Source organism: Microtus ochrogaster, chromosome 8 (assembly GCF_000317375.1).
Source record: "Microtus ochrogaster isolate Prairie Vole_2 chromosome 8, MicOch1.0, whole genome shotgun sequence".
Classification (NCBI taxonomy): domain Eukaryota; kingdom Metazoa; phylum Chordata; class Mammalia; order Rodentia; family Cricetidae; genus Microtus; species Microtus ochrogaster.
Genome location: NC_022015.1, coordinates 20,413,570 through 20,427,872, shown reverse-complemented (window position 1 = coordinate 20,427,872; position 14,303 = coordinate 20,413,570). Strand labels below are relative to the sequence as shown.

General features: G+C 54.0%; 2 protein-coding genes across 4 annotated transcripts; one reads left to right on the top strand and one right to left on the bottom strand.

The window, feature by feature from the left end:
- Window positions 1-3,421: 3,421 nt before the first annotated feature.
- Window positions 3,422-4,294, bottom strand: LOC106143861 (formin-like protein 5). Its single transcript, XM_013347754.1, has one exon. It carries the CDS (start codon window positions 4,292-4,294, stop codon window positions 3,422-3,424), a length of 873 nt encoding a protein of 290 aa, XP_013203208.1.
- On the top strand, window positions 3,477-11,604 carry Znf629 (zinc finger protein 629). 3 transcript variants are annotated; one of them, XM_005351302.2, is made up of 3 exons: window positions 3,477-3,659; window positions 5,922-6,028; window positions 6,162-11,604. In XM_005351302.2, the coding sequence occupies exons 2-3, from the start codon at window positions 5,956-5,958 to the stop codon at window positions 8,693-8,695; spliced, it is 2,607 nt and encodes an 868-aa protein (XP_005351359.1). In that variant the 5' UTR covers window positions 3,477-3,659; window positions 5,922-5,955; the 3' UTR covers window positions 8,696-11,604. The 3 variants fall into 3 exon arrangements, with proteins under 3 accessions (XP_005351359.1, XP_026636871.1, XP_026636872.1); XM_026781070.1 differs by having other exon boundaries at window positions 3,477-3,746; XM_026781071.1 differs by lacking the exon at window positions 3,477-3,659 and adding an exon at window positions 4,102-4,602.
- Window positions 11,605-14,303: the final 2,699 nt, after the last annotated feature.

The window sequence follows — 14,303 nt, the reverse complement described above, 5'->3', positions numbered from 1 at the left end:
AGGCACCCCAGGTCTGGGGCAGCAGAATGCCTGGGTTTGGTATAGGGAAATAGGGCTGACAGGTGTTGCCAGGGAAGCAAAGGGCAAGTCTGGGAGGCAGCAGGGGTTGGGTAGCTGACCACACTAATTCTAGGGCCTGGAGGACAGGCATGGACCAGGTTCACTCCAGAACCGCTGGACTTCACCCTTGGTGCATGACTGTCAGCATGTAGGGCCCTGCGGGAGGATGGAAGAGCATTTCTGAAACATGGCTTGTTTGTAAAAGGCATGGGGATGGGTCCCCGTCATCCTTCCCATAGTTCCCCAGCCAGGGTCAGTCACATGGATACCATACCAGCTGCCCATGAGATGGTCAGTACATCCCCTGCCTCCCTAGGAGCAGGACCGCTCCTTCCCCACTACCCCTGGAGAAAGGTTTGGCCTGATGGAGTTTTCCTGCCCTCTCCAGTGCCTTGCTCTGGCTTCTGGATCAAGAGTAGGAGAGAGAGTAGGGACCGTTAGCCTCTGTGTTAGTTCAGGCACCCTTGAACTCACCCAGGAGTGATGGTTAAGAGCCACAGTGGCAATCTAACCCTGCAGTGTGGCTTTGTTATCAGGATGATAAGAAGGTTGGAATCCTATGTTGGGGAGGTCCAAGCAGTTGTTCACTGTCCCAACACGCAGTACGTACTCAACAAACGTAAATGCGGCCAGGCCTAGTGGCATGCGCTTTTAATTACAGCACTGGGGGCAGAGGCAGGTGGGTCTCTGTGATTTCGAGGCCAGCCTGGTCTACATAGTTCAAGGCCAGCCGGAGCTACTCGAAGAGATCCTATTTCAAAAGTCTAAATAAATAAAATATAACATGTCAGAGGATGCCAGCTCCCTTTATTTCTCTTTTTTAATGATTTATTTATTTTTACTTCATGTGCATTGGTATTCTGCGAGGGTGTCAGATGCCCTGGAGGTGGAGTTGCAGGCAGTTTAAGCTGCCATGTAGGTACTGGGAATTGAACTCAGGTCCTCTGGAGTAACTTCCAGTGCTCTTAATTGAGCTACCTCTCCAACCCCTCCCCACAGCTTGTATTTCTTACTCTGAATGTGGGGGACACCGATGAAAGAAACCACCTCTATAATCAATAGGGAAGGGCATTTATTAGTGAAACTGTCTCTCAGCCTGAGTGACGCTGGGACACCTAAGTAAGGACATTTCTGCCTGACGACAGTTTATGACAAGTGAGAATGTTAAATATATTGGTTTCTTTTTAAATTTTTTTAAACATTTATTTATTTATTATGTATACAACATTCCTTCCATGCCTGCCTGCATGCCAGAAGAGGGCACCAGATCTCATCATAGATGGTTGTGAGCCACCATGTGGTTGCTGGGAATTGAACTCAGGACCTTTGGAAGAGCAGGCAATGCTCTTAACCTCTGAGCCATCTCTCCAGCCCCTGTTAAATATATTGTTACTGTCAGGTCCCAAAGAAACCTGAGACAAAAGGCTGTGGTGCCCAGTAGCGTAGCAAAGCGCACGCTGGCTGCCAGGCTTGCTCAACACCTGTGGCTCCTCTCTGCCGCTCTCACCCGCCTCCCACCCTACACCTTCCCAGCTCAGGGGCTTCCCTTCCCGCAGCCTCTCTTTCCTATATAACCCTGTCGTTTCTGTGACACGCTCTTTCCCCTCTTGGATCTCTCTTGGATCTCTCGCTCTCCACCCCCCTCTCACCTCTCATGACCTGGTTTAGTCTGCTGGCCATATCTAGTCTACTTTCTCTCCCTGCTCTGGGACTCTTTCGGAAGCCTCTGACTGTACACGCCCTCATATCTACAGTAAACCCTCTCCTCAGCCATAACTTGGAGCAGGTATGTCCTCATTTTCACTCAGTTACATCTTTGGATTTTCCAGAGAAGCAGGGAATTCAGATGTGAATCTTGGGAGATTCTCTCACTGTGTTGCCCAAACTGATCCCAAACTTCTAGACTCAAGTGGTCATCCTGCCTCAGTTTTCCAATCTGGCTGAGACTACCTGTGCAAACACTACACCTGGCTTGTTTGTTTTGTTTTGTTTTGGTTTTTCGAGACAGGGTTTCTCTGTAGCTTTGGGGCCTGTCCCAGAACTAGCTCTTGTAGACCAGGCTGGCCTCGAACTCACAGGGATCAACCTGCCTCTGCCTCCCAAATGCTGGAATTAAAGGTGTGTGCCACCACCGCCCGGCTTACACCTGACTTTTATGTACTGATTGTTAAATATAGCAATTAACGCAGCTAAAACAGAAAGCAAACAAACAAAAGCTCCGCTGGACTAATTAAACCTCCGCACCTCCAGCAGCTGCTCTCGAGTTTCTCCTTGCCCCAGGGCTGGACCCAGTTATCTCAGCCTGTTCAACAAATTGAGCACACGCCACAGTTGTGGGCTCTGGGGACACAGCAGTAAACACAAAGGCAAAGCCCTGCCCAAGCAGAGTTGACATCAGCATGCATGTATGAGGACAGGTAGAAAGAGAAGCAAAGTTTGAGTTTCCTGTCACAGGATATGAGGAACAAGAGGTATGGGACCAAGGTGGGCAAGGGTCTGGTTGTGTGGGAGGAACTAGAACCAGAGAAAGCTAGGGAAGTCCCTGGAGGGAAAGTGGGTTAAGGGAGCCTGCGCTGGGAAGCCTGGGAAGTCATGGTGTCGTTTTGAAACCAGAGTCTCACTAGCCCTGACTGGCCTGGAACTATGGGGACCAGGCAGACTACGAACTTGCTGATCTTCCTGCTTCTGCCTCCCGAGCAATAGAATTCCAGGCATTCGGAACTACTTCTGGCTTCCTAGGTTTTTGGAAGGTTTGCCCAGCTGTGAATTGGGCACCTTACCCCGGGATGCAGAGAATAATGCTTGCCCACGTTGGCCAGGGAACCTACACTGCCGTTTCTGCTGCCACCCAGGGCCTCGGTTTCCTCTTATAAGGACATAGAACTGGAAGGGGGGAGGGTAAGGGGGACCGGTAGGGGTAGAGGGTAGTGGGACAGAGGGTAGTGGAGGCACGGGGGGGGGGGCGTGGAACCACGTAGCACAGGCTAGTCTTGCCTGGCCTTAAATTAAGGCTAGTTAGCGTCTGCTCTTATTGCTGGACCCGGCCTGCCCACCCAACCCTTGCTCCCACCTCCTAGTCACCAACTCAGGCACAGCAGCCCCAGCCCAGGGTGAGTCCAAACAAAGGCCGGTCTCAGGGGACCCGCCGCGGCCCAATCTGAGATCAGCTTAACTGGGCGGCTGGCAGAGCCTTTGGAGAGAGAGCACGGCCAGATATCCGGAGACCCTCGCCGGCCTCTGAGCTCCCCCAAAAGCTGATCTTGCGCGATCCCACTAGACACGGGGAGAGGGGTGTCATCAGTCACCTCCTTGCTTCCGTACCCCCTCCCCATTCTTTTCCCAGACTGTGGGAGGCAAAGGGTTAAATCCCATAGAGCTGATGTTCTGACTCCAGGCTAGAGGGGCCCGGGAAGCTGGGGTCACTTCCTGCTCCGTCCCAGTCACCCTGAACTGGTCCCTGGGTCCTCAGCCTGGAATCACCCCTTGAGAAGGACCCTAGAGTGCTCGGCATCCAGCCTGTCCCCCGAGGCAGGGCATTTAAGGGGTTAAGTCCCCTGGGGCTGGACTCTGTCTTCCGGCTTTTCCCAGACCCCAGAGCCGTGAGTTGGGGCCGCCTGGGTTCCCGGGGTGGCCTGGAGGCCCGGGACAGCCGCCGGGGAACAATAGGGCCAAGGAGGCGGCGACTGGTGCGGGGCGCAGGCCGGGCCCGGGGCGGCGGGGGCGGCGGCCGGGGGATGGTGGGAACTGCGCCAGGGCCGCCGTGGGGGAGGGGAGGCGTGCGCGCCCGGGAGAGCGAGTCCGGCCGGGGACGGCGAGGCGGCGACAGCTCGCCGGGAACGGGGAAGCCTGGGCGTCCGCGGCGGGGAGGGGACGCTGGCGGCTCGGCCGGGCTTTCGGGGACGGGGACGGGGTTGGCGCTCCGGGCCAGGAGCGCTCCCGTCCGGGTCCGCCTGGGTGCGGGGGGCGGTGTCGAGGGCGGTCCCGCTGCCTCCTTGTCAGGGTCACCCTGGGCCGCGCGCACCTCAGCGGGAAGGCGGCTGCCTCGGGCTGTCCTTCCCGCCTCGGTCCTCGGGGGGCCCTCCCGGGCCGGAGGCTGGCGCTCTCGGGCCCGGGCTGCTTCCCAGTAGTTCTCACCTCCCTGTCTTTGCCACTTCTTGCATGTGGCCTTGTCATTAACCCTTTCCCTTCTAAGGTAGGCCCCGGAGCCTAAGTTTCTCAGGCAGTCCAAGTTCATCAGCTCCTACCTGTCCTCTGTCCGCTCAGCGGAGGACCTTTCTCCCCTCCGGGGAGGTGCCTCCTGTGGTCTCCATCTTCCTTCCCTAAAGACACAGACCGGAGGAGACTGTGGAGATGAAACTTATTTTCTTTCTTTCCTCTAACTTACGCTTCTGCTGCTGCTCCTTAGCTTTGTTCAGCAAGCTGTTTCTTCCTTCAGCTGCTTCACAGAGCAACTGCTCCAGGAGAGCTTTTGTCCCTGTGAGACTCCCCGGCTCCACTGTCACCCCAAGTCTAGGCCGGTCCAGGGCCGTTAAATGAGTAAATGTGAGTGCCCACCTGTACTTTGCTCCTAAGGCCCTGTTCTATCTCCTGGAAATCTTGGGAGATTTTGAGAGTGACAGATGATTCCTTTCCCAGGGGCACATGCTGGAGTTGCTTTTCTTTTCTGATGTCCCTTTACAAACTGATCGTTAAAGACATTGAACCAAATAGGTTTTTGGTGAGCAAAGGGTGTCTAGGTCATTCAGTCACTCAACAAAGATTTTCCTGGGCACCTTTCCTAAGCACGTGATGAAACACTGGCAGAAAGAACAGAGAAGAAGGATGGGTCCCCCGTGGGTCTTTGTGGAGAGAATTGCCTACCGCTCACACAACGGCCAGTAGCCCACAAGTTTGAGTCCCCTATGACTGTCAAGGTCACTCGATGTTTTCAGACCTAGGGGCAAGCCAAGCAGAACACTGCATTTGCGGTTTTAGCTCTGTTACTTCCCAGTCTGGGCCTTGGAGACGTCTCCCCCGGTGTTGCCCTACTAATCTGTAAAATGAACAGGTGACTCCCGAGTCTCCATGGCAGTGAGAGAAATAATGACACCTGGCGGACATGGCACCCTGTCCTTCTAGTGTTCTGATACTTGCCCACCTCCTTCCCCCCGCCCCACCCCCTCTCTTTCATCTTGAGACAAGATCTCCCGTAGCTGAGACTGACCTTGAACTTCTGATTTTCCTGTTTCTTCCCCCCAAGTACTTCACCAAGCCAGACACCCCTTTTGCTCTCTCTTTCCCGTCCCTGACTTCAGAGCCCCCCCCCTCCCACCCTAGGCGACCCTCTTTGTGTGCTCAGGTAATGGCAAAGTGCCCTGGTCTTTGTGAGTCTCTGTCCCTTCAGGGAAACTTTTATTTTTAACCCTTTAAAAAGTGCAAGCCTTGGTTGTTCTCTGTGGGGGTCATAAAGGAAAAGTTTATTGGTCTCAATTAGCAGTCCCATAAAGGAAGAAAATTGGAGTCTTAATGAGCTTTGTCTGATTTGCAAAATAACACGGTTCCAGGCCTCTGGGCATCGGATGTGTGGGGTGAAAGCACCCCCCCCACACACACACACACACATGTTGGTTAGAGCTCCAGCCTTCCATCTAGGTACAGAGGGTTATGACTGATGAGTTTTTAATTGACTCTCTTTACATTCATTGAGTTGCTTCATTGCGATCTTAAGATCTACAGTGTTTGGAACCAGGCCTCTGGGGCCACGGGGCTCAGGGAGAGAGGGTGCCAGAAACATGAGTGGCAGGTCACTGAGCGTCACAGAAGTGGGAGCACAAAGAAAAGCAGATAGCCAGGTCGCAGTGTGTGTCCATCTCTTCCACCAGAGTCTCTGGAACCTTCGCAGTCGGGAGCTCTGGGATGGAGCCTGAGACGGTGCTGTGGGGCCCAGAGCTGCAGGGTCCTGAAGAGAGCCAGAACAATGCTCACGGAGGTGAGGGGCACAAGGGACTGTGACCCTGGCTCAGGGAGGGGCCCAAACTCTGGGCAATCATAAGGGAGGGAAGAGAGGCCAGACCCCATGATCTGAAAGGAGCTGGGGCTGGAGACTCCCTTTCTGTCTGTAGGTGCTGAGAGCGGCAATGAAGAGGAGGGCCCGCAGCAGGAAAGTTCTGGGGAGGAGATAATCTTGGGAGATCCGGATCAGAGTCCAGAATCCAAGGACCCACCAGAGATGCCCCTGGAGAACCCCTCCCAGGATGCCTCAGCCCCTCAGGATTCCCCAGCCCCACAGGCTTCTTCCAACCCCTTTGACCACCAGACCCCTATGGACCCATCAGCCCCTGAGGTAGTCCCTTCCCCCTCCGAGTGGACCAAGGCCTGTGAAACAAATTGGCAATGGGGAACCCTCACCACCTGGAACAGCACCCCAGTAGTCGCTGCCAGCGAACCCAGCCTACGGGAGCTGGTGCAGGGCCGCCCTTCTGGGGCCGAGAAGCCATACATCTGCAACGAGTGTGGCAAGAGCTTTAGCCAGTGGTCCAAACTGCTCCGGCACCAGCGCATCCACACGGGGGAGCGGCCCAACACGTGCTCAGAGTGTGGCAAGAGCTTCACCCAGAGCTCGCACCTGGTGCAGCACCAGCGCACACACACGGGCGAGAAGCCCTACAAGTGCCCCGACTGTGGCAAGTGCTTCAGCTGGAGCTCCAATCTGGTCCAGCACCAGCGCACGCACACGGGCGAGAAGCCCTACAAGTGCACGGAGTGCGAGAAAGCCTTCACACAAAGCACCAACCTCATCAAGCACCAGCGGTCCCACACGGGCGAGAAGCCCTACAAGTGCGGCGAATGCCGGCGCGCTTTCTACCGCAGCTCCGACCTCATCCAGCACCAGGCCACACACACAGGCGAAAAGCCCTATAAGTGCCCCGAGTGTGGCAAGCGCTTCGGTCAGAACCACAATCTGCTCAAGCACCAGAAGATCCACGCAGGGGAGAAGCCATACCGCTGCACCGAGTGTGGCAAGAGCTTCATCCAGAGCTCAGAGCTGACCCAGCACCAGCGTACTCACACGGGGGAGAAGCCCTACGAGTGCCTGGAGTGTGGCAAGAGCTTTGGTCACAGCTCCACGCTCATCAAGCACCAGCGGACACACCTACGCGAGGACCCCTTCAAGTGCCCTGTCTGTGGCAAGACCTTCACGCTGAGTGCCACGCTGCTGCGCCACCAGCGCACACACACAGGTGAGCGGCCCTACAAGTGCCCCGAGTGCGGCAAGAGCTTCAGCGTCAGCTCCAACCTCATCAACCACCAGCGCATCCACCGTGGGGAGCGGCCGTACATCTGCGCCGACTGCGGCAAAAGCTTCATCATGAGCTCCACTCTGATCCGCCACCAGCGGATCCACACGGGTGAGAAGCCCTATAAGTGCTCTGACTGTGGCAAGAGCTTCATTCGCAGCTCGCACCTCATCCAGCACCGCCGCACGCACACGGGCGAGAAGCCCTACAAGTGTCCCGAGTGCGGCAAGAGCTTCAGCCAGAGCTCCAACCTTATTACGCACGTCCGCACACACATGGACGAGAACCTCTTCGTGTGCTCGGACTGCGGCAAAGCCTTCCTGGAGGCTCAGGAGCTGGAGCAGCACCGCGTGATCCATGAGCGAGGCAAGACACCTGCCCGGAGAGCTCAGAGTGACAGCTTGCTAGGACTTGGGGATCCTGCCCTGATGACCCCGCCACCGGGAGCCAAACCCCACAAGTGTCTGGTCTGTGGCAAGGGCTTCAATGACGAGGGCATCTTCATGCAGCACCAGCGGGTTCATATCGGAGAAAACCCCTACAAAAATGCAGACGGTCTCATAGTACACCCAACCCCCAAGCCTCCGCAGTTCCGCTCCCCTAGGCTCCCCTTTGGGGGCAATTCACATCCAGGTGCTTCGGAGGGCAGAGCTGACCCTCCAGGACAGTCCTTGAAAGTGCCTGAGGGTCAGGAGGGCTTCAGCCAAAAGCTGGGTCAGCAATCCTCTAAGTGCTATGTGTGTCCCCACTGTGGAGAAAGCTTCCTCGACAGGGCGGTGCTCCTGCAGCATCAGCTCACCCACGGCAATGAAAAGCCCTTTCTCTTTCCCGAGTGTAGGATTGGCCTTGGGGAGGGGGCAGAGCCCAGTTCCTTCCTAAGTGGGAAGCCCTTCAAATGCCCGGAATGCAAAAAAAGCTTTGGCCTGAGCTCTGAGTTGCTACAACACCAGAAAGTCCATGCGGGCGGGAAGTCCCAGAAGAGCTCGGAGCTGGGGAAGAGCTCCTCAGTGCTGTTGGAGCATCTCAGGAGCCCCTTGGGGGCCAGACCCTACAGCTGCTCTGATTGTGGGGCCTCCTTCCTCGACCGGCTAGCTCTTACCCGCCACCAGGAAACCCACACTCAAGAAAGGGCCCCCACTCCTGAGGACCCCCCTTCAGAGTCAGTCACCTTGTCCACAAACCAGGAAGACGAGGGAGAGGCCTCTACGCCCTCAAAGAGCAGCAACCACAGGGAAGAGGACAGTCCAAAAACTCTGTCAGAGGAAAAGCACTATCTGTGCCCTGAGTGTGGCGACAGCTTTACAGAAGTCGCAACGCTCCTCCTCCACAGGAGCTGTCACCCAGGGGTCTCCCTGTGAAGAGGTCTGGAGACCAGGGACCTCTCTCTCCTGAGAAATTGTGGGGAAAGGAAACCAATCCCATCAGATGGTAGAGAAGTAGAGGGCCAAGAACCCTGGGAAGAGATAGTGCATTTCCGTCAGCAGTGAGAAGCCTATGAGATTGCGGGTGGGGACCACTCATAAGCCGTAGAGAAAAACTGCTGGGTTAGAAGCCCTATACATATGTAGGAAAAAAGCCCTTTAAGTCTGTAGCAGAGAAACCCTATAAACCATAGTGGGTAAAAGCCCTGTTAATTGTAGGAAGAGGTTCTAACACGTCTCTAGACAAACCCATAAAACTGTATTAAAATCCTTCTCAGAATCTTCTAGGTGGGGGAGGTGTAGGGAATACAGTCGGCACTGACTTGGGAGGTGCCCTGGATGGCGGAGGAAACATCTGGACTCTTGTAGAATTCTCTCCCGGCAGCCTTGGACAGAGGCAGTGCTCAGCGGGGAAGAGCTAGGAAGGGAGAGAAGTGGGGAGGGAATGACTAGGCGCTTCCGGACCCACAGGTGAGACCAAACATCATTGCACTAGAGGTTCTTTGGTGAATTGCATGTACTACGGGAAGGAAGACTGTGGGGGTTCCTTATTAATAAGAGCCCCCCGGAAATGACAAGCCATTTTAAAGGCTGGAGTTTGGGGTGTATAACCAACCTTGAGTGTAAGACTATTGAGAAAATGTTGAGAAACCACCTCAGCTATTGGGGGAAAGTTAAGTCTGTTTGAAGGGAAGCAGAGCACGGTGGAGAAACTGCAGCTGGAAGCTAGCCAGTTCCTCCTCCTAGGAGCGTGTTAAGCTTCAAGTGCAAGCAGATCCCAGTTCAGGCCGTCAGGGTTCTCCTCAGACAGGCAGGACCAGCCTTTCCCCAGCCCAGCTGGGGATGTCTACTCTGAGAGGCCTCTGGGGTTTCAGGGGGCCTCTGCCACATTCTCAGGTCTCACAGGTTTTACCTGAAAGCTAACTGCCACAAGGTTTACTGCAGTGGCAACTCGTTTCCTCAAATTCTGTCCTCAGTGGAGAGAGCCACTCGCTGCTAGTCAACTTCCAAAGAATAAATTCCTTCAGAGATTCAAGGCTTGTATGTGCTTGTCCTCCCTGGACTTCTACAAGTTCATGAGAGAGAGCCACTTGTGGGCTCTCTGGTGACGAGGGACGGCAAGACAACAGAACAGGCAGCTCTGACTTACCAGCAACAAGAGTCAAACCTCAGCCTTTTGTGTGAACTCTGTGTAAGGCTGCCTATAGGGTGAGCCGGGCTGCACATGGCAGATGGACACGTGGCACAGACTGGACCAGAGTTCCCGAAGAGGCAATGGAAACTTGACCACCTTCTCAACCCCAGTACCTGGATGCCCTTGAGATGGGGTGGCAAATTTGATCCTGGCTCGGGGAAGGGACAGATTCCACCTTTTGGCCTTTCTCTCCTTAGCCAGAAACCACTGGAGGGAAATTAAAGGAGGAGACATGGTCCTCTGCCAGGCCCATTTCCTCCTCAGACAGCACAGGCTAGACCATTAATCCAGCCAAGCCTGCTCACATGACTGGAGCTCCGTGATGGAGCAGAGACAGTTACCCTATAAAGTGGTTGAAGAAAACCTTTGGCGAGAAACATCAGTAACGAAGACCCTTAAGGATAACAAGGACTCTCCCCTGTATTTTGGTTGCAAAGGGAGTGTCCTTACCCAGTGCTGGCGTTAGCGACACACTGTCCAGAGTAGGAGGTGAGACACCACATGATTGGCTCTAGGAGTCCTGTACCCACGAGTGAGCTGGATCCCTCCAGTGCTGAGGAAGAGACATCTAATTCCATTACCTAAACTAAAAGTTCAAAAGGTAGAGGCCGATCATCCTTCATCTATCCTGTGCCCAGATAAATGACCCTCAAAATTTAAAGGACCAAAATCTAGAATACTGGGAGAAAAATGCCAGTCCTCCTGGGGAGAGAGAAAGGACAGGCCTTACACAGTTACAGAGAGAGCCTTGCTAGGGTCCCAAGTATCAGGTCGGGGGAAGCACCATGAGATGGGGAGGAGCCTGCCTGATAGTGACAGCAATATTGATAAAAGGGCATCCCTATAAAGTGGAGTAGATACTCTCCTAAGTAGAAGCTGATCCGTCCCCCTCTAAGGTGGTAGCAGAAACTAGAGTTATCCTTTGTAAACTAGGAGCAGGCTCCCTCTGACCCAGGCCTGAGAGTCTGTCATCAGAAGACTAGGGGCAGGCGCTCAGCTTAGTCATGGCTAACTAGACTGTTGAGGACTAAGATGTAGCATGTGGGACAGGATGCTCACATGTTCTGGAGACAAGCGAGGGCTGTGGTCTCCGCTCCAGTACTGAATGGACCATGTGCATAGGTGGTGCCCAGGCTTCCTAGCGGGAAAAGGGCAGAGCAGAGCCCTTGTGGGCTCTGGCCACCTCCTTCTCACACCCTGCTACGCCACAGAGGAATCTGTTGCAGGGCCCGGCGTCCTTCTAGCTGGCTCAGGAAGAGGTCCGCCAGAACTGAGTATGGGAGGCATAGTGGAGCCAGCTCCATCCTGGGCAAGAGCCCTGGGAAGAGCCCAGCAGCCGTGGGCAGAGTCCAAAACTTAGAACTGATGATGAATGTGGGGTCAAATAAGAACTCATAAAGGAACTGGGTATGAATCTTAATCCGGGAGAGGACTTGAAACCATCTGACCTCCCAGTCTGAAGTGAGCAGGTCCCAGAATCCTTTGCCCCGACAAAGGAAGCCCCGCTCCCTTGCCTTCTCCCTCTGGAGTGAGGGGAGGTCCCCGTTTAGAGTGTTGTGTTTCAGTCACAGTGTTGTGTCACCAGTGGTCATGTTCAGTAGTTGGAGAGAATAAAGGGAGCAAGATTCCCCGGGTGTCTTCTCTTATTCCTTCCTATGCGTTCCGCCAACAGCAAGCTCATCAGAACGAGGGCCCTTGAGGACCCCATAAGTTCAATGTTTGCTTGTGGAAGATTGACATGTTCACGGAGCTTTAAGAATCCATATCCTGAGAGGTTGAGAACACTTTGGTCAGCCGGATGGCTGCCTGGTGGCCCAGTGCTGCAGCCTCCCCAGGACCTAACCTAGTCCTCAGAGCTGTCGGTTACCTCTCTGGGTTCATTTGAATCCTGTGGCCTGTCCTCTCTGAGGTGAGTGGTCCCCTGGCTTATTGTCTGTCCCCAGGATAGCCTATAGGTTCTCCCATGGGAGAGACTGATGCTCTCTAAGTGCAGTCACCCAAGACCCACAGTATGTCATGTGGGAAGTCAGAGTGGCCTGGAGGCCTGCAGGCCACCTCCACACCAGCCATCACTCCTCTCCTTGGCTAAGGCAGTGGGGATGACTAAGGAAGTCCTCAGTGCCAGGCTGCCTTCAGCACTGTCTTCTGAGTCTGTTCATGGCCCCTGTGACTGCCTGTGACCAACACTAGCCACAGCCTGTCTCTGCCTCTCTGTTAAAGACACTTGTTGGAGACAGAAAGGCGTGGCCCTGACTTTTTTTTAATTAAAAAGAATCTTGATGTGCATGGTGTTTTATTTGCATGTTTGAGCATCCATGCGCATGCAGTGCCTGCAAAGGCCAGAAGAGGGGGACAGATCCCCTGCAACTAGAGTTACAGATGGTTGTGAGCCACCATGTGGGTGTTGGGAATTGAACCCAAGTCCTCTGAGAGAGCAGCCAGAGCTCTTACACCTGAGGCATGTCCGTAGACTTCCCTTGGGTATTATTGTGCTTCTAGCCCGCATCCCAGAATAAGTTCATAAGTTCGTTCTCTCTCTCTCTCTCTTCCTTTCTGTTCCTGGAATTGATGGGTGGGCTGGTGAGGGGGACTTGCTTTTTCATGTCCCTGGGTCCCCAGCCCTGGGAACACTAGGAACATCAAGACTGGTCTCTGTCCTGGGAGAATCCTCAGTTGGGCAAGGGACACCAACTGATTTAAAAGCCCAAGGTCATGCCTGCCACACTTGGAGGAACTCCAGGGTATAGGGGTCTCAGAATAGGGGATTCTCTGTATAGAAGTCAGGAGTGGAGTGGGGTTAAGGAGTCAAACAGTTGGGGACCAACTTAGAGAAGCAGTCTTAACATGTGGGTTATGACTCCTTTGGGAGTACAACAACCTATTCACAGGGGTCACTGTGACCACTGAAAAACAGATAATTAAGTCATGATTCATAATAGCAAAATTAGTTATGAAATAGCAATGAAAATAATTTTATGGTTGGAGTCACTACAGCATGAGGGTGTATTACAGGGTCACAGCGTTAGGAAGGTGGAGAGGCAGTGCATCAGAGCATAAGGGAGCGATGGAGATGCAGCCAGGGCACAGGCCAAAGCCTGAGGAAGGTCAGTCAGTGTTGCAAGAGACTGAGTCATGAGATCCCTCATGCTCTTTAAACATCGATTTTCGGATCTGGTGCTTGGAAAAGACCTGCAGGGGTTGGGTATCAGCAGCTCACCTGTAGGCTTGGTCCTTGGCAAACACCTCATGGAAAGGCTCAGTGCCAAGGGAAGTCTGGTTATGGCTGAAGGAAGAGCTCAGAGAGCAGTGACCACGAGGCAAGCCTGGGGTAAGTTCTGGAGAGGTCCCATCACATGCTGGGGCAACCTTTACCTCCAGCTTGCCAGAATTTGGAAGGGGGAAGAGTTCTGGCTCACCTAGCCGTGACCCCGACAACAAAGAAAGCTTATCAGCCATTTAAGACAGATCCTGCACCCATGGGACAGACTGACAGTTCGTTTTCACTGCCCTGCTAAGGTGGAAATACTGCTCCAGGCACTGGGATCAGGGACCTTTAGCCCATTCTCTCTCGCTCTCTTTTTTTTTTTTTTTTTTTTTTTTTTTTTTTTTTTTTTTTTTCTTTTTTTTTTTTTTTTTTTTTTTTTTTTTTTTTTTTTGGTTTTTCGAGACAGGGTTTCTCTGTGGCTTTGGAGCCTGTCCTGGAACTAGCTCTGTAGACCAGGCTGGTCTCAAACTCAGAGATCCACCTGCCTCTGCCTCCCGAGTGCTGGGATTAAAGGTGTGCGCCACCACCGCCCGGCCTAGCCCATTCTCTTTGAATCTGAAGTGGTTTGCTCTACTTTCTACTGTTAGAGGTTACCATCCCACGTGGAGGTTTGAGTACCTCATAGAGGACTTGCTTCTAAGGGAACGGTGTGCATGTACTTAAGGAGTCCATATGGCCGCGACTTAGGATAGTGCTGGAGAGCTGGTGATGAGCTGGCGCACGGGGCTCTCGGACACTAGTTCTACTAGCTCAGGAGGCTGTGGCTCTATGATGCAATACCCTGCGTTTCTCCCACCTTTCCCACCTTAACCACTGCAGTCGGGGTGGCTCTCCTGGTGGCCCAATGTCATCCCCTGCCGCGACTCGTGCTTCCGCCAGCGTTCCCAGCGCTGCCACCACACCAGAGGTCACCGTAGCCCGCATTTCTGTCTCCAGTCCAACTTGGTTTAGCCACTGCGACCCCACTGAAACCAGGTGGGGTCAGAAAACAGAAAGGGCCCGAAGTCCTCACGAAGGCAAACCGGCAGAAAAGGCCGAAGAGCCGCGAGAGGGAACTACTATCGCTAAGCCTGAGGCCACTACCA

What these genes read in the sequence shown, in the direction of transcription:
- LOC106143861 (XM_013347754.1), bottom strand. Translation starts at nt 4,294, where the DNA reads ATGAACTTGGACTGCCTGAGAAACTTAGGCTCCGGGGCCTACCTTAGA.
- Znf629 (XM_005351302.2), top strand. Translation starts at nt 5,956, where the DNA reads ATGGAGCCTGAGACGGTGCTGTGGGGCCCAGAGCTGCAGGGTCCTGAA. An exon ending in CCAGAACAATGCTCACGGAG is followed by an intron (nt 6,029 to 6,161) that starts GTGAGGGGCACA and finishes TTCTGTCTGTAG; the next exon opens with GTGCTGAGAGCGGCAATGAA.